Here is a 21,690-nt window from a genome sequence, read left to right on the forward strand (position 1 = left end):
AACTCCCTCCTTCAGAGTGGCTAACAGTCTCCAACAGACACTGCACCAGCAGCTACCTTGAAGATCTGTAACCAGCTGAGGGAAGGGCTGTAAAACAAATTCACCTCCTTCAGAAAGCTTCTCATCAGTTACACAGAGCAGTCAGAGCCTGCTTCCATTCACATCTTTCTTTATCAGGTTCCACTGTGGAGTCAGAACACTTAAAGTTCACTTAGTCACAGGTTAAGTCGACTCTGCTGTTGGTATCCAACCCCATGCTGCTGGCTGAAGCAAAGTATTCCAGGGCTTGAAGTTGAGACTGCAACACGAGAGACCTCCTGTGCCAAGTGCTGCTTTGGGTTTCTGGGGTTGGGGTCAGGAGGGGATGGGTGGCAGGTGGCTGACTCCTGCTTTCTGCAAACAGAAACAGGCTAAGGTAATTGTGCACTGCAGGATCTCATTTTGTATTTACCTCTTGATCTCAACCCAGAGGGTTTTTCCTTGGCTGTGTTACTTTTGCCTCACTTCTGTGTTGGAGGGAAACAGGAGGCTAACCCATTACAGCACTGCAAGTTGTTCAGGCACTGGGAAAACAATTCAACAGGCCCCTGCGTTCCAGGAGGTTTATCAAGTAGCCTGCCAACATTTTCAGGTGCTAAAGAACTAATGAACATTCCATTTAGGAAACAGCTCCCTCAGCTCATAGCAAGCAAACATTCCCCACTGTCACTAATCCTAGGAGCTGACAAAAGACTTCATTGAATGGTTTAGGTTGGAAGGGACCTCAAGGATCATCCAGTCCCAACCCTCTGCTCTAGGCAGGGATACCTCCCACTGCAACAGGCTGCTCAGGGCCTCATCCAACCTCAATTCATATTCATTTACACCAAAGCTGAGAAAATAGAAAGGTCTGGGGCAGTTGTTTGGCTTTGGCATCAAACCAATGCACAACAGGTAGAATGGGACTTCTTGGGGAAACTAAACTGTCTTTAGCTATGAGGCTGAGAAAGACTTTTCCTATCTCTTCAGCCTTCATTTCACCTGACTCTGTGTTTGTCGCTGTTAGGCGCTGTTAGCATGCTGACTGTTCCCAAAGTTGAGGAAATGGACTTACAGAATCCAATATGGATTGTAAATGTAAGACGTTTAATACACAAATCAGAAGGCTTTTTATACTATTACAGGATTACATGTCGATTTCTAATTGGTCCATGCAATACATTTTTGTGGTTTAAAACATAATCATTAGTAGATACAAAAAGGTATTTTTATAAGCAGTACGTGTGCTCATATATCAAACCCTACATTTCCAGATGTGCAGATCCTTTGTTCTAAGGTATATTCATGACTGATTCATTACTTGTTTTACTTTGCACAGCTGTATCACAAGGACGCAACATCCTCAGGCCAACTCTGCTTTTTTTTTTCATAGAAAGCACGAAGCGGACACAGTGTCCTTGGGCTGAGCGGTGTCTTACCCGCTGTGTTCCAATCGCCTACATATCGATTGCAAAGCAACAGCCCCTACAAAATTCCCCACATCTCCCCCTTTCTTTTCAAACACTGTAGCAGCGATCCGATGCATCTGCCAGGATAGACATCGGAAGATGCAGGGTCCTAAAAATAACACAACAATAACAATAAGTAATACTATTCCTACAGTTTTGATTAACTCTTTTGCCCAAGCTGAAATTCCCCATGACATTAGCCAATCATCAAAGGGGTTATGATTCGTTGTAATTTTCTCTGTATGATGCTGAAGCCAGTCTACCTTTTTATGGATTGAATCACTATGATCAGACAAGTTAAAACAACACATTCCTTCTACCTCTTCACAGCCTTTTCCTTGTACTAAAAGCAAGTAATCTATAGCTGCTCTATTTTGCAGGGTAGCCTTTCGCAAACTATTTTGATCTACTGCAAGCTGAGAAATAACACTAGTAGTAACATTAGCTTGTTTTGCTGTCCAACATGCTAATCTCTGAATGGCTGACAAGGCATGTGCTGTTCCTATAGGAGGAAACAATGCTCCAAAAACTCTTGCTGTATGAGACCAAAGTTCCACTTCATCACTACAATCAGAGGTTAACATTTCTACATTTCTACGATTTCTTAATAGAGTTGCACTACTTGCAATATGATTTCGGATAAATTCTGAAGTAGGAGTTAGCAAAGAAAGGTGACCAATGTAACATGGCCCTCCGTTACTTTCTTTTGGGATTCCAAGCCACGCTCTTCTACCACAAATCAGGAACACATTTCTAGGCAATCTTAAGGCTTTGGTAATGTTAAGGCACATACCATTTGTGTTCCAACCATAAACCGTGTCTTTAGCACAAAAATCAGAGGTACTCCAATAAGGAAAATGATAGGATGTTAGATCTGTTATTTGACGATTCGTCAGATTGTACGAGCCAAATATCAGACATCCTGACTGATTTGGCATTCTACTTCCTAACAGGTTGAACTCTTGAGGATCCCATGGTAAAGGGTCATTGAGGCTTGCAACTATTAATGCCATACAATGACTTATACTTTTTGCTGTAGAACAATCTTGATGTGTGAGAGATGAAAAGGAGGCTACCAAAGTGCGTTGATCATCAAATGGCAACCCTATCAGGCATGTTTTAAATGGGTCTGTGGCTGCTGATAAGTGTAAGCAAAAGGATGGGTTATTTGTCTCCTTTGCCCAGTTCACCCAAAAGTTGTCTTCACTACCCCACCCAAAATTCTCCTGCACCACAAAAATAATTACAATAGCAGATAACCAATACATATTGTTCAACATTTAGCTCAGATCAGTTGTCTCTGGTGACGTTGTGTGCAGCTTCTAAGTCAGCAATTTCTTCTATTGCCGTTTGATCATCCTCCTTGTTTTCCTTGGTTTCAGCATGTAGCCAGGGTCGCACCCACTTGGCTGGCAACCACCGCTCTCCGTCCTCTGTAATGACACAAGCATATCCACGACCCCAAGTTATTAATCTCCATGGTCCATTCCAGGTGGCTGATGAGGGGTCCCAAACTTGCACAGAAACGTGTGTTTCTTTTAAAGGATTGTTTTGAGTAAAATGTCTAAAGATAGGGGTTGACCCAACTTCTTGATTCGACTTTTGTGACCAGAGTTTCCAATTTAAAACATAAATGGCCTTTGAAAGAATATCGTGGGGGGAGTGGGAATGGGAAAACTCCCCCTGTCTTTGAAAAATGGCAATATATCGTTTGAGATCAGAATGCTTTCAACAATTGCCTGTCCTGTACTATTGTAAGGAATTCCAAATAAATGTTTGATATTCCAGGCTGAAAGAAATGCTTCAACAATTTGGCTTTTATAATTTGGACCATTGTCTGTCTTAATTGTTTGGGGGTTTCCTAATACAGCAAATGCCATTCTCCAATGTCGACACGTTGCTGACGCCCCCGATGATGTCATGGCAGATGCCCACAAGGCTGAACTATAGGTATCTACTGTGACATGAACATATTTTAGACGTCCAAATGACGGAACAATTGTAATGTCTGTTTGAAATAACTCTCTTGCCTCAGTCCCCCTAGGATTAGTGCCTTCTGATTGTAGGGGTGAGACCTTGGCACAATCAGGACACGAGGCAATAATGCCACGAGCAGTTTGCAGAGATATAGAGAATTCCTTAGACAAACTTTTTGCAGATTGGTGAAAGAATGCATGACTTACTTGTGCTTGCTTAATTGCCTGAGTGGCTGATTTGACAGAAACAGAAGGTTCATCAGTATCATTTTGCTGGGCTCCAGCACTCACCACCTCATCGGCTTTCGCGTTTCCTTCTGACAAGAATCCAGGCAAGTTAGTATGACTACGAATATGAGTACAAAAATATAAACATTTTCTGTTTAGAATCAAATTCAACAATTGAATAATCACAGCTTCAATAACCTTGTTAGAAATGTGTCCAATAATTGACTCCTCTACTCGATTCACAACAGAAGCTACATACATAGAATCAGTAATAATATTTACAGGGATATTTACAAAGTCTTCAAACACCATTGTTACTGCTTTGAGTTCAAGGCATTGAACGGAAACTCCTTCTAGTTCTTTCACTACAGTCTTCCATTGTTTGGAAGTGTCACACCATTTAGCATAGCCATATTTGTGTGTTTTCCCAGAAGCATCAGTAAAAACTGTAGCACCATTTTCAATAGGTTGTTCACATTTCAGTGCTTTCTGGTTTAACATCAATTGAGTACCAAATAGAGGAAATGCAGGATAATGATTATCAATAGATGTAGCAATCACTGCAGTAGCAAAAGAATATGACATGTTACACCATTCTTCTACCACTGATTTCATTGCAAATGGTAACACAATCTTAGTTACTTCTACCCCAAAAACATGACGTACTCTACGTTTTGCCTTTAACAGCAAGGAACCAACAAGGTCAAGTTTGTGTAACAGTGATGCATGAGGCTGACTTTTTGGAAATAACCACTCCAATAGTAGGAATGTCTTCTGATCCTGTTCCTGTCCTATTGCCAAATAGTAATCATTGTCTTGTTGGCATAAATAAACATTGATTGGCAAGGCAGTATTGTAACGATATGCTTGTAATTCAGCTATTTTGTTATTAATTTTTTCAAGTGCCTCATAGTGCTGGTTTTGCAAAACTCTAGGTTCTGCTGGATGTTTTGATCCTTTTAGCAACTCTCTAAGGGGTTCAAGATCTTTATTAGTAATCCCTATCCATTGTCTGATCCATTGCAATTCTCCTAATAATTTTTGGACATCGTTCACTGTTTCTATTTTCACATGTAGTGTAATTTTTTGAGGTCTGATTCTGCTTTCTGTCACTATCAGTCCTAGATAATTCCATGGTTCTTGGGCCTGAATCTTATCTTTTGCAATTGTCAATCCCCAGTGCTTAAGAGTCTGTGATAATGTAGTCTTCTCAGTTTCTGTTAAGGGAATGGGAGAAGCAATCAAGATATCATCCATATAATGTAATACCATGTATGTAGGGTGTGAACTCTTCCAATTTTGTAATGCTTGGTTAACATACCATTGACATATGGTTGGGCTATTACGCATTCCCTGTGGCAGAACTATCCATTCAAATCTTCTCATGGGGGCACTGTTATTCTTTGATGGTATACTAAAGGCAAATCGTTGAGTATCAGCAGGATCAAGTGGAATACTAAAGAAACAATCCTTAAGATCAATAATGTAGACAGCCCAATTAACAGGTATTGCAGCTGGAGAAGGTAGGCCTGGTTGTAACGCTCCCATTGGCGTCATTTGCTCATTAACAGCACGAAGATCGTGCAAAAATCGCCATTTTCCTGATTTTTTCTGTATAACAAAAACCTGGAGTGTTCCAAGGACTAAAAGATTCTTTTATATGGCCTTTCTCTAATTGTTCATCCACAAGCTGGTTCAGGTGTTCCAATTTTTCATCAGTGAGCGGCCACTGATCAACCCACACAGGCTTATCAGTTTTCCAAGTCAGCTTAATAGTGGGAAGAGCACCTTTGTCAGTGGCCGCTATGGAAAAGGAGTAGACAAAACAAGTTGCCATTGGGAGAGTACATCTCGACCTAGCAACCATAAGGGTGTGTTCATGATTACAGGTGTTACTTTTGCAATGTTCCCCTCATTGTCTTTGATGTCCAATAACACAGCACTTTTTCTCATTTCTGCTAGTCCTGCTATTCCCAAAACCTTCTCAGATGAATTTACAATTGGCCACGCTTTTGGCCAATATGCAGCTGGCACTATAGTGACATCTGCACCCGTGTCAATCATCATCTCAGCTGTAATGGTTTTAGGGGTGATCTGAGTGTCGGGATGGATAATGGTAACAGAACGTGTAGGTTTGTTGTTAGTTATCACCTCAGAGAAAGCTATTAGTGGCTCTGTAGACCCAAACCCTCCTGTTCCTCTGATTTTAGGTGTTGAATGTGGTACACAGGCTTTGAAAGGAATCAATTGTGCTATCTTACTGCCTTTTGGAATGGTAATTGGTGGTGTAAAAACATTAACCATAATGTGAATAACTCCTGTGAAGTCACTATCGATTAATCCTGGTTGTACAAAAATTCCAGTTCTTGTAGCTGAAGATCTTCCTATTAGCAAGGCAGAAAGTCCATACCCTAATGGTCCTTTACTGGTAGTAGGGATTAGTGTAACCTCCTGTGTTGTGATTGTTATTGTTTCACTTACGACCAAATCGAGGCCAGCGCTTCCTCTGGTGGCGGCGAGTAGATCGTCGAGGCAGCCTCCGTTGTGGGGGGTCCGGTCGCTTAAGATGAGGTCTGAGCCGCGCCCCCCACGCGGCCTCCCCCGTTTCCCTGCTGGGGCACAAGAGGTGTTCCATCCTTCTTAAATCGGGATTTGCAGTCTGACGCTCTGTGTCCGAACTTGTCACACTTGTTGCAGGTACCTGCGAATGGAGAACTCATCGACGATACTTGGTTAGTAACAGCCTTAATTGTAGGACAATGCTTTTTAAAATGTCCCGTCTGTCCACATTTAAAACATACAGGATTTGAGCCCTTGTCCCCCTTTCCTTGTGGCGAGCATTTGGACAATGCAGCTGCTAATGCAGAGGCATGAATTCGAGCCTTTTCCTTCTCTTCTTCCATCGGGGCTCGAGAACATTGTTCTACCATTTGCAGTAAAGAAGCAGCAGGGGGTAAAGTGGCAATTAACCTCCGACATGCAGCATTGGCATTTTGCATAGCAATCTCTTTTACCAATGTCTCTTTCATGTTGGCTGGAATGTCAGGTGCCATTTCAACACCTTCTGTAATTCTGTCAACAAATGCCATAAATGACTCATTATCTTTCTGTTTAATTTGCAAGTATGGTTGTTTTGGAGTGCCGACCTGTGGCAAACTGGCGAAAGCTTCAAGGGCAGCCACTTTGCTTTGAGCCAGAATCCGCAAGTCTAGCGCAGCTTGCCGCTGTGGGTCAACGTACTGACCGTTCCCCATTAATTGCTCTAGGGAGGCCACCCGTAAGGGATCTCCGTGCGGCAGTGTCAAGTTATCAAGCTGTTTCTGCTCTAATCTTTCCTGCCACTTGCTAACAAACATCATATAACTCGTAGGTCCCAGCATCAGTTCAAACAGATGTTTAATGTCTGTGGGTATTAGTGTCTGATGTTTTATAAATGTTTCCATCTGTCTTCTGACCAGTCGATTGTCTATTCCATAATCTAAAATTGCTTTCTGTATTTTGGCAACTGTGGTCCAATCTATAGGCTGCCAGTTTCTCTGTCCATTATTATCAATAGTTACTGGTGCAGCTGTAAACTGAAAATCCCCAGTAATTTCAGCATTGGTTACAACTCCCTTCCACCGGTTTGACATGTCAAAGTTGGGATCTTTTGGGATGTAATCAGAATTTCTCTGTTTAGGAGTCTCCTTTGACTTTTCCTCATTCGCTTTCCCTCTCCACCACTTCCAGACATTATCCACCATTCCACTTGCTGAATCCTCTTTCCTTTTATACTGAGGATACAATGCAAACCAATCTGCAAGCTTTCTCTTATCCTCCGCAGACAGTCTCGCTTCTGAACCATACTTAGACCGCAAATACCAATCGCCCTCCTCTATGTCCATTTCACCATCTCTGATACTTTGTAACACCCGTTGACGAGCCCTTTCCACTGACATTTTACCATCTGTATTTTTCTCTTCAGTAACAGCAGCAGGGTGAACACAATTACCAGACTCAATCTTTGTTAATTGTTTCTCAACATTTTTCAGACCTTCAACAATAGACTTATGTGCCTTGCGATAACTCTCTTTAACCACCCTTGATTTGGAACCTTTATCCAACCGTTGCATCTCATTCAATAGTTTAGTCATTGCATCTGCCTGCTCATGTAAAAGAGTCTTTAACTCCTCTTCCTCAGGAGGCAGAGGGACAGTTGCAGGATCTATTTGCGGAGCTGATGGTACCGCTTGTCCCACTTCCATAGGCTCGGGGACTTGTGAACCTCCCGCTCCCTTATCGGGGTCCCAATCAGGAATGAGATAATCGTAAGGACCTTGGGTAGCAGGGCAAACAGTTTTCGTCTCAGTTTTTATCTCCGCGGCAGTTTTTGTCTCCGCCCCCGATCCCGATGTTACTTTATTTTTAGCGTCTTTCAAGATGGTCTGAATTATTGCTTCAACTTCTGCCTCCGCTCCTATTTTTTGTACTAAGAGACTGATCTGTCGATAGGTTGAAGCAAGTCTTTTTGCTTCTTTATTATCAGTCTGGACAGATTCCCATATTTCCTCCCCTATATGCTTCCACGTCTCGTCTTTAAAAACTTGTGCAGTTTCCTTGAGTAAGCCTCTACGGCGTGCCCAAGACAACAAATCTGTCACTAGAGCCCGATCCAGCGGGTCTCCAGCTTTCTGTCCAAATTTCAACAAGGCTTCAACAGAAGCTTTTTCTATTCCCGGGGCCGTATTCCCCATTCCGCGCCTTTTCCCTGCTCAAGGCAGCCGACTCACCCGCTGAGTCGAAAATCCGTGGTACCACTCACGCCTCTCTCGGACGTCCGGCCGCAGCCGCCGCGGAATTTCTTTTCTTTTTCCCCGCTTTGCAGTCAGCTCAGCTCTCTTCCCGGGTATCAGGTCTCTTGCTGATCACGTCGGGGGTCACCAGATGTCGCTGTTAGGCGCTGTTAGCATGCTGACTGTTCCCAAAGTTGAGGAAATGGACTTACAGAATCCAATATGGATTGTAAATGTAAGACGTTTAATACACAAATCAGAAGGCTTTTTATACTATTACAGGATTACATGTCGATTTCTAATTGGTCCATGCAATACATTTTTGTGGTTTAAAACATAATCATTAGTAGATACAAAAAGGTATTTTTATAAGCAGTACGTGTGCTCATATATCAAACCCTACATTTCCAGATGTGCAGATCCTTTGTTCTAAGGTATATTCATGACTGATTCATTACTTGTTTTACTTTGCACAGCTGTATCACAAGGACGCAACATCCTCAGGCCAACTCTGCTTTTTTTTTTCATAGAAAGCACGAAGCGGACACAGTGTCCTTGGGCTGAGCGGTGTCTTACCCGCTGTGTTCCAATCGCCTACATATCGATTGCAAAGCAACAGCCCCTACAAAATTCCCCACAGTGTTCAGCTGGGCTGTGTTAGGAGCAGTTCACCACATGCAGCAAGGCCAAGGGGCACTACCTTGATCTCGCTGGCAATGACCAATTCAAAACTCTCCAAACAGGGTCACAGAGTTGTTACCTGCAAAGCTCTTTCAGTCGCACTTGCTCTTGGTTTATCTGTTAAAGACAACCAAGAGAACATCCATGGGTTGGGGTTTTCCCCCCCCATCAATTTCTGAGGGGCCTGGAGTTACAGGCAAGCCCAAACCACCCTAACGCAAACCAAAAGGTCCTCTCTCGTGATGACAATGACCAACAAATGACTGCCTTCAATAAATAAGCGACTTGGGAAATTCCAGAGAGTACTTTTGCTAAACAAGTTAGTCTCTTTTCTTTTCCATCAGGTCTTTCTGTTGAAGCTCAGCACCTGAAAGCTCTGTACCTCTTCCCTGCCCTCCTGCCGCTGCCCTCCACCTTTCCCCGGGCAGCCCCTGCCGTCCTGCCCCCACTCTCTGCCTTCCCCCGGGCAGTCTCTGCTGCTTTCCTCCTCCTCCTCTCCACTCTACGTTACCAGCTCCTGCTCCATTACCAGTTCCATTACCAGCTGCTGCTGCTGGTCCGTTACCAGCTCCAGTTAGTGCTCCTGCTCCATCTTTGCCTCCATCGCAGAACCCAGAGCAAAACCTTCGAGGATCCAACCTCCTAGAGAAACCTCAGCCTCAGTAGCAACACAGACTTAGCACCCGTGAGCTAAGGTGGATGTTGCAGTGGGTCAGTAGCCCAGCCCTAAGGCGGCCCTAGCTAGCCAGGGGGCCAGCCAGGCCCCCCGGCCTTTGAAACCCTCCACCACGCACCCGGTGCTCGCCCGTGCGCACTCACCTGGGATGCCAGGCGGAGGATCCCTTGGCCCACAATGGGCCCAGCTTGGGGCTGGGCTCCTCCTGCTCTGCTTATAAAGGGCACTGAGCAGGGAGGGCAAAGTGGCCACAGCTGGGGTGGGAGGAGACTTCAATTGACCTCCCCTTTTTAAGCTGCACCAGGAGAGACAGAAGCCTTTGGCTGATCCCCTTTGCGGGGGTAGGTTGGCTGTGTCCTTTGTGGGGTGCTTTTGCTTTTCTCTAAGCCATTCCTCCCCTTTGCTCTGCTTGGGATTTCTGTTCCTCCTTGGTATGCTGTGCTTAAAACTGTGCTTGAAGTTGTGCTGTTTCCTTCATGAGATAGGTTTGCTTTTGTGCTTCCTGCCTTGCTCCTCTCTTGTTTTCACCTGTTGGGGGCCAGAATCTGCCTTCCTCTTGTTGCAGCCTGGCAGCAAGAGTCAGAGTCCCTACAGCATCTCGTTGCCTCCTTTGCTTCCTGCGACAGCATAGCTCTGGCCTCTGGTGTGGCTCTCGTTATTGTGGGGGGGAGAGCGGAGAGGAGGTGGGGAGGGAGAGAAAAATGGGGGGGGGGGGGTGAGAAGAGGATTGGGAAAAGAGAAGAGGTGGGGGGGTGAAGAGAGGAGGGGTGGGAAAAGAGAGGAGGGTGGAGAAGAGAGGAGGGGTGGGAGAAGAGAGGAGGAGGAGGGGCGGGAGAGAGAGGAGGAGGAGGGGCGGGAGAAGAGAGGAGGAGGAGGGGCGGGAGAAGAGAGGAGGAGGAGGGGCGGGAGAAGAGAGGAGGAGGAGGGGCGGGAGAAGAGAGGAGGAGGAGGGGCGGGAGAAGAGAGGAGGAGGAGGGGCGGGAGAAGAGAGGAGGGGGAGGGGCGGGAGAAGAGAGGAGGGGGAGGGGCGGGAGAAGAGAGGAGGGGGAGGGGCGGGAGAAGAGAGGAGGTGGGAGGGGCGGGAGAAGAGAGGAGGGGGAGGGGCGGGAGAAGAGAGGAGGGGGAGGGGCGGGAGAAGAGAGGAGGGGGAGGGGCGGGAGAAGAGAGGAGGGGGAGGGGCGGGAGAAGAGAGGAGGGGGAGGGGCGGGAGAAGAGAGGAGGGGGAGGGGCGGGAGAAGAGAGGAGGGGGAGGGGCGGGAGAAGAGAGGAGGGGGAGGGGCGGGAGAAGAGGGGAGGGGCGGGCGAAGAGGGGAGGGGCGGGCGAAGAGAGGAGGGGGAGGGGCGGGCGAAGAGAGGAGGGGCGGGCGAAGAGAGGGGGGGCGGGCGAAGAGAGGGGGGGCGGGCGAAGAGAGGAGGCGGGGGGGGCGGGCGAAGAGAGGAGGCGGGGGGGCGGGCGAAGAGAGGAGGCGGGGGGGCGGGCGAAGAGAGGAGGCGGGGGGGCGGGCGAAGAGAGGAGGCGGGGGGGCGGGCGAAGAGAGGAGGGGTGGGAAAAGAGAGGAGGTGGGGGGAAAAGAGAGGAGGGGTGGGGAAAAGAGAGGAGGGGTGGGGAAAAGAGAGGAGGGGTGGGAAAGGAGAGGAGGTGGGGGGGCGAAGAGAGGAGGGGTGGGAAAGGAGAGGAGGTGGGGGGGGTGAAGAGAGGAGGTGGAGGGGGGGGGGCAAGAGAGGAGGGGGCTGGAAAGAAGAGAGAGAGGCCTGGGGATGTTTAGTCTGGGGAAGAGAAGGGATCTCCTTAACGTCTATACATTGCCGAGGGGCAGGGGTCAGCACCAAGGTGCCAGCTGCTGCTTGGTGGTGCTCAGCACTAGGACAAGTAACAACAGACAGAAGCTGCTCCGCCTCACCAGCAGCAGAGATTTCTTGGCTGGGAGGCTGACAGAGGACTGGGACAGACTGAAACCAAAACATTGCTCAGAACACAAAAGAACCTCTGAAGCGATGGCAAAAAGCTCAAGGAAAAGAGGTTGGATTTTCATGATTCTGTCCCTTAAAATATGTCAGACTAACAGCAGAGTGAAAAATGTGACATTCCTGCAGGTGGAACAGTTAGAACTGTGGCAGACATGATTGGCTGTTTTAATCCAGAAGTTCATTTGGTTTAAGCCTAGTTCTAAATAGTGACAATAGATACACTAGGCACAGCATAGCAACAAGCTTACATCAAAGCATTTCCAAAGCCTCTGCAACTAAGTCCTTCTTGACTGACAAGAGCATCACCTCACTGAATAAGCAATGAACTCTACCATTACAGCAGCCTTGGCCTCATAGAGGACTCTCTTGCTTTGTTGCAGAAGTCCATCACCAGCCTGTGCCTGCAATGTCAAATGGAACCATGTCAAAACTGCTGACACTTTGCAGTTATGGTCCCAGCAGTTCATTCTTCAGACCTCCCAACCCTTAAGTCCCTTAAGAAGGAAGTGAAAAGCAATTGCTCTTGCATTTCATGCTGCCCAGACGCTCCCAGCTCCTCCAGTAAGGCTAAGCATTCCAACAGGCTCATGCCAAACTCTCCCACAGTTGTTTGAGACCATCACAGCAAACTAACAGCAAGTTGCTGCTCTGCTCTCAGACCACAGAGGCTGCCTAGGGAGTCGCCGTCCCTGCAGCTGCTCAAGAAAAGCCTGGATGAGGCACTTAGTGCCATGGCCTAGCTGACTGGAGAGGGCTGGGGCTAGGTTGGGCTGGATGAGCTTGGAGGTCTCTTCCAACCTGGCTGATTCCATGATTCTAAGTGTACAAATACCCCAGCTGTGTGCTTTGAACCTTGTCAATAAGCTTTCTGCAGAGACTGAATGATAAGAAACAGGTTGGTTGTAGTTATTAACAACCTTTGCCTGGATACCAACATTAATATTGGTTATTAATTGTGCATCACTCATAACGCACCCATTCCATGGCTCTTGGAGTTCCCACAGTGAGAACAGCAAAGGATGGCACACCCCAAGCACTCCTCACCACGTATTCACTGCCAGCACCCAGCACGGGAAGACAGCCAGGACAGGAAGATAAATCACACGGCGTAACAATCGGAGCCACCGCAGCTAAGGGGGGAAAAACCAAACACCAACCAATATATCTCAAGCCACAACAAAGACTTACTTCAGCAGCACCATCCAAGATATCCTTCATGAACTTAACCATGTCCTCTGTCTTCTCCAGGTGTCTGTCTGGCAGCAAACACTGCTGGTTGGAGGCATTCAAGGCGACGGTAGTACGGATGGTCAGCTCGCTGGCAATGGAAAGCAGATGGGTTACAGGTTTGAAGAGCCACAGTGTAAAACACTGCAAAGCAAAGAATTCCTACAGCATGTCAGAGGGCGCTCAGTGAGCTTCTCCCTGTGTGTGTTCCCTTAAAGGCAAGAGGGGAAGGGGGAAGAGAATGGTACAAAAAAGCTTCTCAGCAGTACTTTGTCCCCTCACATCCGTGCAGGCAACGCGATGGAAGCTTACTGCATTTCACACCCCCACAGGTAGCTCATGACTTCCCCAGCAGCAAGAGATCACAGACAGGAACCTTGCACATGAAACGTACTACTAAGGTAACACAGGAAGTCTTTCAGCATGCAAAGGCAAAAGCACAACCCAAAACATTCCACATGGCCACAGTCCAGCTGAAGAACGAAAAACTGCTGGAACCAGTTCAGAGCAGGACCACGAGGATGAGCCAAGGGCTGGAGCACTTCTAAGAGGATAGGCTGAGGGAGCTGGGGCTGCTCAGCCTGAAGGGGACAAGACTCCAGGGAGACTTTAAAGCTACCTCCCAGTACCTGAAGGGAACCTGCAGCAGGAAGGCTGCAGAGGGACTTTTTCCATAAGGGTGTCTAAAGACAGGGCAAGGGGAATGGTTTGAAGCTGAGGGAGAGCAGGGCTGCTCAGAGTGGATCTGAGGAAGAAGTTCTTCAGCATGAGAGTACTTTGGCTTGCAGAGACAGAAACACTGTAATGCCTGTTCATGAATTTACAGCCAAGGTCACAAGCGTGCTTCTGTCAGCAATTACTGCTTCTATGCCCACCAATCACACAGTAGTGTGTCCTTTGTGAACAAACAGCATCTGAGGCCAGCTGCACCAAGTATTCAGCGACAAAACAAAGCAAATCAACAAAACAAATCTCCTACTTACCCAGCCAAAAAAGCAAACACTTCTCTGCCAGAGAAACAGGCAGAAACATCTCAGCAGACAGACAGAAGAGCTTGCACAGGAGAAGCAGGTGAAGAAGGTCTCCTTTTTGGCACCTATAAAGCACCAGATCAGTCACATCACTTTAACTTCAAATGAGAGACAGCTGCTTTTAGATTCACTGCACTCAGGTGTTCATCTAGAGACAGCCCACAGAAATCCAGAACTTGTGCTCCCTGAGTCCCCGGGAAGCTCCTAGAATCTTCCAGAGCACAAGCACAGGATGTTGTGCATGCTTTGATCACCCAGAGAAAACTTACAGAGCTGACATCTTCAACTCTGGTTTTTCCCTTCCTTCACTCCAAAGGCCAGAGAAGAAGTAGTCAACTGCAAATGCCAAGCAACTTCACTCCCGAATGATGCATTTGAAGACAATGACCATTAAGGGCAAATGTCAAGCATCTTGTTAACCTACTCCCATGTGCCTTGTCTGTACTGAGTGCAGCCAGCATCCTTCATGCACTTCATGCTGCTTCTCTGAGGGAGCTCAGTTGTATGCCTCTCTTAAAGAAAGCATCAAGAATGAAATGGGACTCTCCTGAAATCAGAAGCACAGGCAATGCATAACCATTCTTTACAGCCCCAGTTACAAACTGGGCAGGCTGCAGAGGTGCGCCCAGGCCAACCTCATGGCATTCATCAAGGCCAAGTGCAAGGTCCTGCACCTGGGTGGGCACAATCCCAAGCACAACTCCAGGCTGGATGGGGAACGGCTGAGAGCAGCCCTGAGGAACAGGCCCTGGGGGTCTGGGCTGATGCAAAGCTCAAGAGGAGCCTGCAGTGTGAGTGCAGCCCAGACAGCAACCCTGTGCTGGGCTCCAGCAAGAGCAGTGTGGGCAGCAGGGCAAGGGAGGGGATTCTGCCCCTTGCCTCTGCTCTCCTCACACCCCATCTGCAGTCCTGGGGGCAGTTCTGGAGCCCCCAGCACAACCAGGACATGGAAGTGTTGGAGCCAGTGCAGAGGAGGCTACCAAGATGCTGAGAGGGCTGCAGCAGCTCTGCTCTGAGCACAGAGTCTGATCAGTGAGCTCACTGCTGGCTGCAGCTACCTGGAGGGAGGCAAAGTCCTACAGCTGTGCTGCTCAGGGACATGCTTTAGGGGTGACCTGGCAGTGCTGCCTTAAGGGCTGCCCTGGATGATTTGGAAGCTCTTCTCCAACAGCAACCACTCCATGCTTCTACTCCTCAGAACCGGTGCACCTGACTGCCAGAAGGAGCACAAACTCCACACAAAGCCTTACCTGACCCAGCCTCTTTGGCCACCTGCGTCTCGTGGGGGATGTTCCTCAGCATCTGCTCCTCCCGCATGAGCTGGTGCTGGGCTGAACCCTCCTGCTGCCTGGGGAACGGCCATGCTGCTCCTGCTGCTCCTTCAGCTCATGCCATGCTTGCTGGAGAGAGCTGCAGAACCCAACGGCAGCACAGATTGACACGGAGGGGCTCTGGCAGCAGCAGCTTGAGTGCAGGCAAATCCACCCCTGCAGCTGAGCACAGTCATTGCTTTGGCCCAGAGCCGCTCGCAGTGGCGCCTGGAGGACCTCGGAGGCCTAGAGCGGCTTTGACCAGCGAGAGGAGAGCCCAGAGCGTCGCCTGCCAGCCGGAAGTGACGGCACGGAGGCAAGATGGCGGCGCGGAGCGAGCTGCTGCGGCTGTACCCAGCCCCGGGGGGGTCTTAGGCGGAGTTGGGGGGTCCCGGGAGGGGTCCGAGAGGGCTCGGGGGGGAGCGGGGGAAGGGGCTGGGGGGTTTTGGAGAGTCCCAGAGGGGCTTCGGGGGGGCCCCAGGGGGGTTTGAGGAGTCCCGGGGGGGGGGATGAGGTGGCTGGGGGGGGGGCGAGCAGTGGGGGGAGGGTCTGGGGATGAGTCAGTGGTTGCCAGGGGCGCTTGGGGGGGTCGCAGGGGGATTTGGGGGGGGGCCGAAGTGGCTGAAGGGGGTAGGGGGAGGGTCTGGGGGTGTTGTAGGCGGCCCCGGGGTTGGGGGGGTTTGGGGGCGCCTTGGGAAGGGTCCGAGGTGGCTGGGGGGAGGGGGCAGTGGAGCAGAGGGAGGGTCTGGGGGTGTCATGGGGGTCCCCGGGTGAGGTTTTGACGGGGGTCAGAGGTGGCTGGGGGTAGGGGAAGGGTCTGTGGGTGCCATAGAGAGTCCCAGGGGTGCCTGGGGGGGACTGGGAGCAGTGGGAAGGGACTGGGGGGACGCTGGGGGGTGCTGGGGTCCCTCCCCCGAGGCTCCTTGACCTGCCCTGCCAGGGAGGTGCTGCTGCCTGCTGCCTGCTGGCCTGGCACAGGGTGGCACTGAGGGCGCTGGGCCCAGGCCTGCAGCCCCCAGCCCGGCCCTGGGGGAGGCCTCAGCAGCGCCCCCAGGCCAGGCTGCAGTGCTGCGGGGACAAGCTGAGGGCCTGAGTGGGCACTGGGGGGCGCTGGGCGGGGACGGGGAGGGGCTGGGGGATTAGTGGGGGCATACAAGGAGGTGAGTGGGGGTCTCTGGGAGGCCAGTGGGCGGGTCTGCGGGTCCCTGGGTGGTCCCTAGGAGGGTCTGGGGGTCCCTGGGAGGGTCTGGGGGTCCCTGAGCCCTCCCCCTGCAGGCTCTGGGTCTCCCCGGGGGCTGGAGGCCTGCGGGGGGAGGTCTCCTCCTTCCTGGAGCTGCTGGGGCTGTGCTGGAGACCATCGAGCGCTTCGGAGGGGCGGGGCAGGGGCAGGCCCCGCCCACGCCAGAGGATGCACCAATCAGCTGCTGACCCTCCCCGTCCTAACCAGTTCCCCCCCCCCCAATAAAGCACCAAACTCCGCCAGGTGGACCCTGCCTTCGTTTATGCAAATGAGGGGGCGGGGCACAGGGGTGACCATGCCCACAGCCCCCACAGGATCCACCAATCAGCTGCTGACCCTCCCGGTAACCCCTCCCCAACCCCCACCCCATCTCCAAGGTACTCAAAGGCAGAGCCTGATATTGAAATGTATGCAAATGAGGGAGGCAGAACAAGCGGCAAACCACGCCCATCACAATCCACCAATCAGCAGCCACCTCCTGAACTCCTCCTCCAAAGGAAGCTCCAAATCTGTCACCATATAATTAGTTACTGTGGGGGCCGAGGGGCGGGGCCAGGCGCAGCATGGGGAGGGGGCGTGGCTATGGAAAGGGGGTGTGGCTATGCAAATAAAGAGGCAGCAACCAGACCCAGGCAAGAAAGGCCAGGGAGGGGGCGTGGCTCCGCCAGCCCACTCCTCCCGCAGCAGCAGACCCCTGCAGAGCCCTGCAGTGCCCTAGAGACATCTCCAGACTCCTACAGACAACTTCAGACCTTTCCAAGGGCTCTGCAGACCCTTACAGACCCCTGCAAACTCTTCACACCCCTAAGACCTCTACACACAGCCACAGCCTCCTCTGCAGAGCCCTGCAGCCCCCTCCACACCTTCAATGGATTCCTGCAGACACTTAACAGATGCCTGACAGAGCTCCACAGACCCCTGCAGACCTTTACAAGATGCCTGCAGACACCTGCGGGCCCAGAACAGAAACCTCCACACACCTGCTGAATGCTACAGACACTTGCACACCCCTCCAGCCTCCTGGAGACCTCTAGGGACCCCTCCCGACCTTTCCATAGAGCCCTGCAGACCCCTACAGACCTCTACAGACACCTCGAGACCTTTGCAAGGCACCTCAAGACCTTCACAGCCTTTTGAGACACCTACAGCACCACAGACACCTCTACCGACCCCTAACCACCTCCACAGACACCCAGAGAGCTCCACAGACTCCCAGAGAGCCCTCCAGGCCCCTAAGGGTACCTACAGATGCCTCCAGACCCCCGCACACCTCTGCACACTCAGCAAAGCCTCCAGGCCTTTTAGAAGACCCCTGCAGACACCTACAGACCTGGGCAGACTCCTACAGCTGCTTGCACAGCCCTGCAGACACCGACAGGCTCCTCCTGGCCTGCAAGCTCACACCATGTGCTCGCACTCAGCTTCTCCCCAGCACCCCCAGGGCTGCTCTTTATCGCCTCCGCCCCCAGCCCGCAGGCACAGGCAGGCTTCCTCCCGCCCACACGCAGCACCCTGCCCTTGCTCTCCTGGAACCTCACAAGCTTCGCCTGGGCCCAGCTCCCCTGCCTGCCCAGGTGTTTCCTGGATGCCATCCTGCCCCTCGGCTTGCTCTCCAGCACCACTCAGCTTGGGGCCACCTGCAAACACGCTGCCAGTGCACCTCTATCTCATTTGGGACAGTCACACTTTAGAGACACTGGACAAAAGTGTCCTGGAGCCAAAGAACTCCTTCACTGAATGCAGACACCTACAGACCCCTCCACACCTTTAACAGACCACTGCAGCCCACTGCAGAGACCTCCACAGACCCATTAAAAGGCACCTCCAGACCCAGGCAGACCTCTACAGAGAACTAACAGAGCCCTGCAAATCCCTACAGGCATCTACGGACCCCTGCAGCTGCCTGCAAACACATACAGACCCCTACAGAGCTCCCCACACCCATCCAGACCCCTCCAGATATTTAACAGACCCCTGCACACATCTACAGACCCCTCCAGAGCCTTCAATGATGCCTGCAGGCACCTACAGACCCACACAGAAACCTCCAAACACCTACTCAACTCTACAGACCTCTGCAGACTCTCTCAGACCCTGACAAATAGCTACAGACCCCTTCACACCTCTGCAGACACCCACACTCACCTACACACCACCACAGACATGGACAAAGCTCAACAGGCACCTGCAGACCCCTCCACACCTTTAAAAGCTGCCCAGAGACTCCTACAGAACCCTGCCAAAATGTACAGACCCTGACAGAGCTCTGCAGACCCCTCCAGACATTTGAAAGGTGCCTGCAGACCTCCACACCCCCCTAGAGACAGCTGCAGGCACCCACATTCCTCTACAAAGCTCTAGAGACCTCTACAGACAGCTACAGACCCCTCCAGACATTTAAGAGGTGCCTGCAGACCCCTGCAGCACCCTAGAGACATCTACAGACAACTTCAGACCTTTCAAAGGTGTCTGCAGACCCTTAGAGATCCCTGCAAATTCTTCACACCCCTCCACTAACCCTTGTTGCAGAATGGCTAAAGGAAAATGGACATGACTTAGAAGTGGGCAAGCAGGATGAGTATATGGAACTAAATTAAGGCTGTGCTAGGCCACACAGAAACAAAGACATGTTGAATAAACAAAGGCAGCATTTAATATAACTAGCCAGGGAGGCACTGTCCTTGATGAGTCAGCAGACAACTCAAGCAGAGCAAATGGGGTATTTAGGGATTCAGCCATTTAGCTTCTTACATGTATGCATAAATTATCTGTAACACATATAAGCGTGTGGCTACTAAATAAAGTTGTCACTCGCTTTTGATCCACACTGGATTGTGCAGTGTCCTTGCACAGTGAGTTCAGCCCTTCTCCGCGAGATCTGCCTCCCTGCAAACCCTAACCTGTCAGCACCTCCCAGCAGCAGGGAACAGAGAGAAGCACTCCACAGCCGTTTGCACGAGAGGCTTTCTGCTCATCCAGCTGCTCTGTCAGCATCTGCATTGGACAGAATCTTCAGCTACTAGGTCAGAGCTCTGACTGAGCAATCTCCTTTTCAACCCTTCCCTCCTGGCAGACACAGACAAACCCTACCTGGAGCCCACAGGAGCCGAGCCAAAGGAGATCACCCTGCCAGGCTGCAGGGCCAGGCTGCAGCGGCACCAGCGTCCGTGCTGACGGATTCACCGCAGCAGCTGGGGCCCTCGTGCCCATCCTGCTGCTGCTGCACATCTGGCTGGCTTGGCCAGTGGAGTGGAAAGCAAAGTGCAAACCTGCCAAGAGTGAAACAACCAAGGACAAAGCTCAGTTACTCACACTGTGAAGGTGTGGGCACGCTCCTATGCCCCCAGTAAAAACACTGCCAAAGCATTTCATTTTCCACTGCCATGCACTGACCTTGCAGACCTCTGAGCTGATCCCACTCCAACACTCCACCTCCAGTGCACACAGTCAGCTCTGACTGCAGGGTGCTGCCATGTGGGCCATGCACACACAGGAGGGACGCCTGGCCCCCAGCACTGCCCAGCAGACATGCTCCTGAGCTGCCAGGGACACGTACCAGTGACAGCCAGACAGAAATAAAGCACGTCAGAGCACCCCACCAGAAGATGGGAAAGACAACCCCTGACACTTGGTTGCCTTTTTCACACACACAACGAACGAGCTGCTCCGAGAGCCCTGACAAAGGCTTTGCTCTTTGGCAGTGGCTGCTCAAGCCATGCAGATCAGGCTGGAAGTGACACGACTGTAACTTTTTTGGTAAAGCTTCATTTATGACAGAAAAGGGATCAGTGAGATCAGAGACGGCCCAGATGCTTTGGCACCTGGGAAAAAACCAACCAAAGCCAAACCAACCAACCCAACACAAACCCACCCTCAAATTAGTCCTCAGTGCTGCAGTCCCCAGAGGAGCGGTGGATCTGAAACGTTTGGCCCCACTGGAGCACGGAGAGGAGCAGGTGCTGGTGACAGCTGCACTCTCACAGCCATGCCCTCACCTCTGAGCCGAGGCTGTGCTTAGCTCCGATGGGCAGCTGCTGAAATGCAGGCACTGCTGCGGGGCCTGTGCCTCTCCGTGGCAGGGTTTCAGACCTGCTCGGGCCTGTGGGAAGAGTGAGATTTGTCTCAGGGCCACTGCTTTGCATTTCCTCCCCTCTCTCGGCATGGCTCAGTTACTCCACTGGCATGACAAGTGCCAGGACAGCTGCCACATGGACGAAGCAGACAGGAGGAGGCTCCACGCTGCTCTCCCTGTGTCTGGGAGGCAGACACCAGTTGATCCTCCTGCAGCAGCTCCAGCACGCTGCGGAGCTCTGAAAGCTGCTCTCTAGCACTGTGACGAGCAGAGACAGCTGAGCTCTCCCTGTGCAGGCAGACAGACCCCCAGCTCCCTTCACACCTCCCACAGATGCGCTCTACCAACCAACACCTTCCCAGGGGCTGCAGAACGCAGCTGGATGGAAGATGCAGCACAAACCTTCCAGAGCTGCTTTCTCTACTTTAACTGCACCAACGCTGCAGGAAGACTCCAGATACTCACAGCAGCTGCTCTGAAAGGTGTCTCAGATCCATCTCACCTGCTCAGCTCACCTCCCGAATCCTTGCAGGCACCCAGGGCTGCTCCCAACCCTTCCACACGCTGAGTCTTGGGCTCCCCGGGCCGCGGCTGCCTGCAGCCACCACAGGCCATTGGAGCAGCACTGCAATCCAGGGACCTGTCCTCTGAGCGTGTGCTGCAAGGAGAAGCAGCAGCTCTGCAGTGCTTCGGCTGGACAGCAGCACACACTCACTGCACCCCAGAGCAAACCACACCTAAAGCACACACACACAAGCAGCCTTGCACAGCAAGCACAGCCTCCACCTTTGCATCTCGCCAGACCCACTCTAGGTGCCCACGGACCCCTTTACGAGGGTCCCTGACCCCTCTACATGGCCACAGGCCTCCTTTAGATACCCGCAGACCCCCTCCAGCTCACCCCTGACGCCTTTAGATGCCCCCAAAGGCCCTTTCGATACCCCCAGACCCCTGGAGCCGTGGCTGGGGGGGCCGAGCCAAAGGGGACACCGAAACCCAGAGTGAGACCCCCCAGAGCCTGC

The 21,690-nt window shown here is 51.1% G+C and overlaps 2 protein-coding genes across 7 annotated transcripts in view; both read right to left on the reverse strand.

Annotated features, from left to right (window-relative positions):
• Positions 1–152: 152 nt before the first annotated feature.
• LOC135179883 (protein disulfide-isomerase TMX3-like) lies at positions 153–13,419 on the reverse strand. 2 transcript variants are annotated; one of them, XM_064151964.1, is made up of 4 exons: positions 13,328–13,419; positions 12,977–13,106; positions 12,121–12,189; positions 153–393 (listed from the first exon to the last, which is right to left on the reverse strand). In XM_064151964.1, the coding sequence occupies exons 1-4, from the start codon at positions 13,354–13,356 to the stop codon at positions 355–357; spliced, it is 267 nt and encodes an 88-aa protein (XP_064008034.1). In that variant the 5' UTR covers positions 13,357–13,419; the 3' UTR covers positions 153–354. The 2 variants fall into 2 exon arrangements, with proteins under 2 accessions (XP_064008034.1, XP_064008045.1); XM_064151975.1 differs by lacking the exon at positions 12,121–12,189 and having other exon boundaries at positions 153–2,920.
• A 1,060-nt stretch (positions 13,420–14,479) lies between these two features.
• LOC135179842 (uncharacterized) overlaps positions 14,480–21,690 on the reverse strand; it is a 53,994-nt gene continuing 46,783 nt past the window's right edge. The window contains exons 2-7 of one of the 5 annotated variants that reach the window (XM_064151879.1): positions 21,184–21,326; positions 20,592–20,695; positions 19,990–20,135; positions 19,687–19,865; positions 15,297–15,539; positions 14,480–14,558 (exon numbers count right to left, since the gene is read on the reverse strand). In XM_064151879.1, the coding sequence (XP_064007949.1) occupies positions 15,342–15,539; positions 19,687–19,865; positions 19,990–20,135; positions 20,592–20,695; positions 21,184–21,326 (770 nt within the window). In that variant the 3' untranslated portion in view covers positions 14,480–14,558; positions 15,297–15,341. Of the gene's footprint in view, positions 14,594–15,296; positions 15,540–19,226; positions 19,591–19,686; positions 19,866–19,989; positions 20,136–20,591; positions 20,696–21,183; positions 21,327–21,690 lie in introns of those variants that run through there. The other 4 variants (XM_064151875.1, XM_064151888.1, XR_010304155.1 and 1 more) reach the window with 4 other exon arrangements.

Source organism: Pogoniulus pusillus, chromosome 1 (genome assembly GCF_015220805.1).
Source record: "Pogoniulus pusillus isolate bPogPus1 chromosome 1, bPogPus1.pri, whole genome shotgun sequence".
NCBI classification, from domain to species: domain Eukaryota; kingdom Metazoa; phylum Chordata; class Aves; order Piciformes; family Lybiidae; genus Pogoniulus; species Pogoniulus pusillus.

Coding starts and splice junctions, on each gene's coding strand:
- LOC135179883 (XM_064151964.1), bottom strand. CDS start 13,356: ATGAGCTACCTGTGGGGGTGTGAAATGCA. Junction 13,107..13,327: donor CTGTGGGGGTGTGAAATGCA/GTAAGCTTCCAT, acceptor TTCCATTGCCAG/CGAGCTGACCATCCGTACTA. Junction 12,190..12,976: donor TCTTGGATGGTGCTGCTGAA/GTAAGTCTTTGT, acceptor TTGACATTGCAG/GCACAGGCTGGTGATGGACT.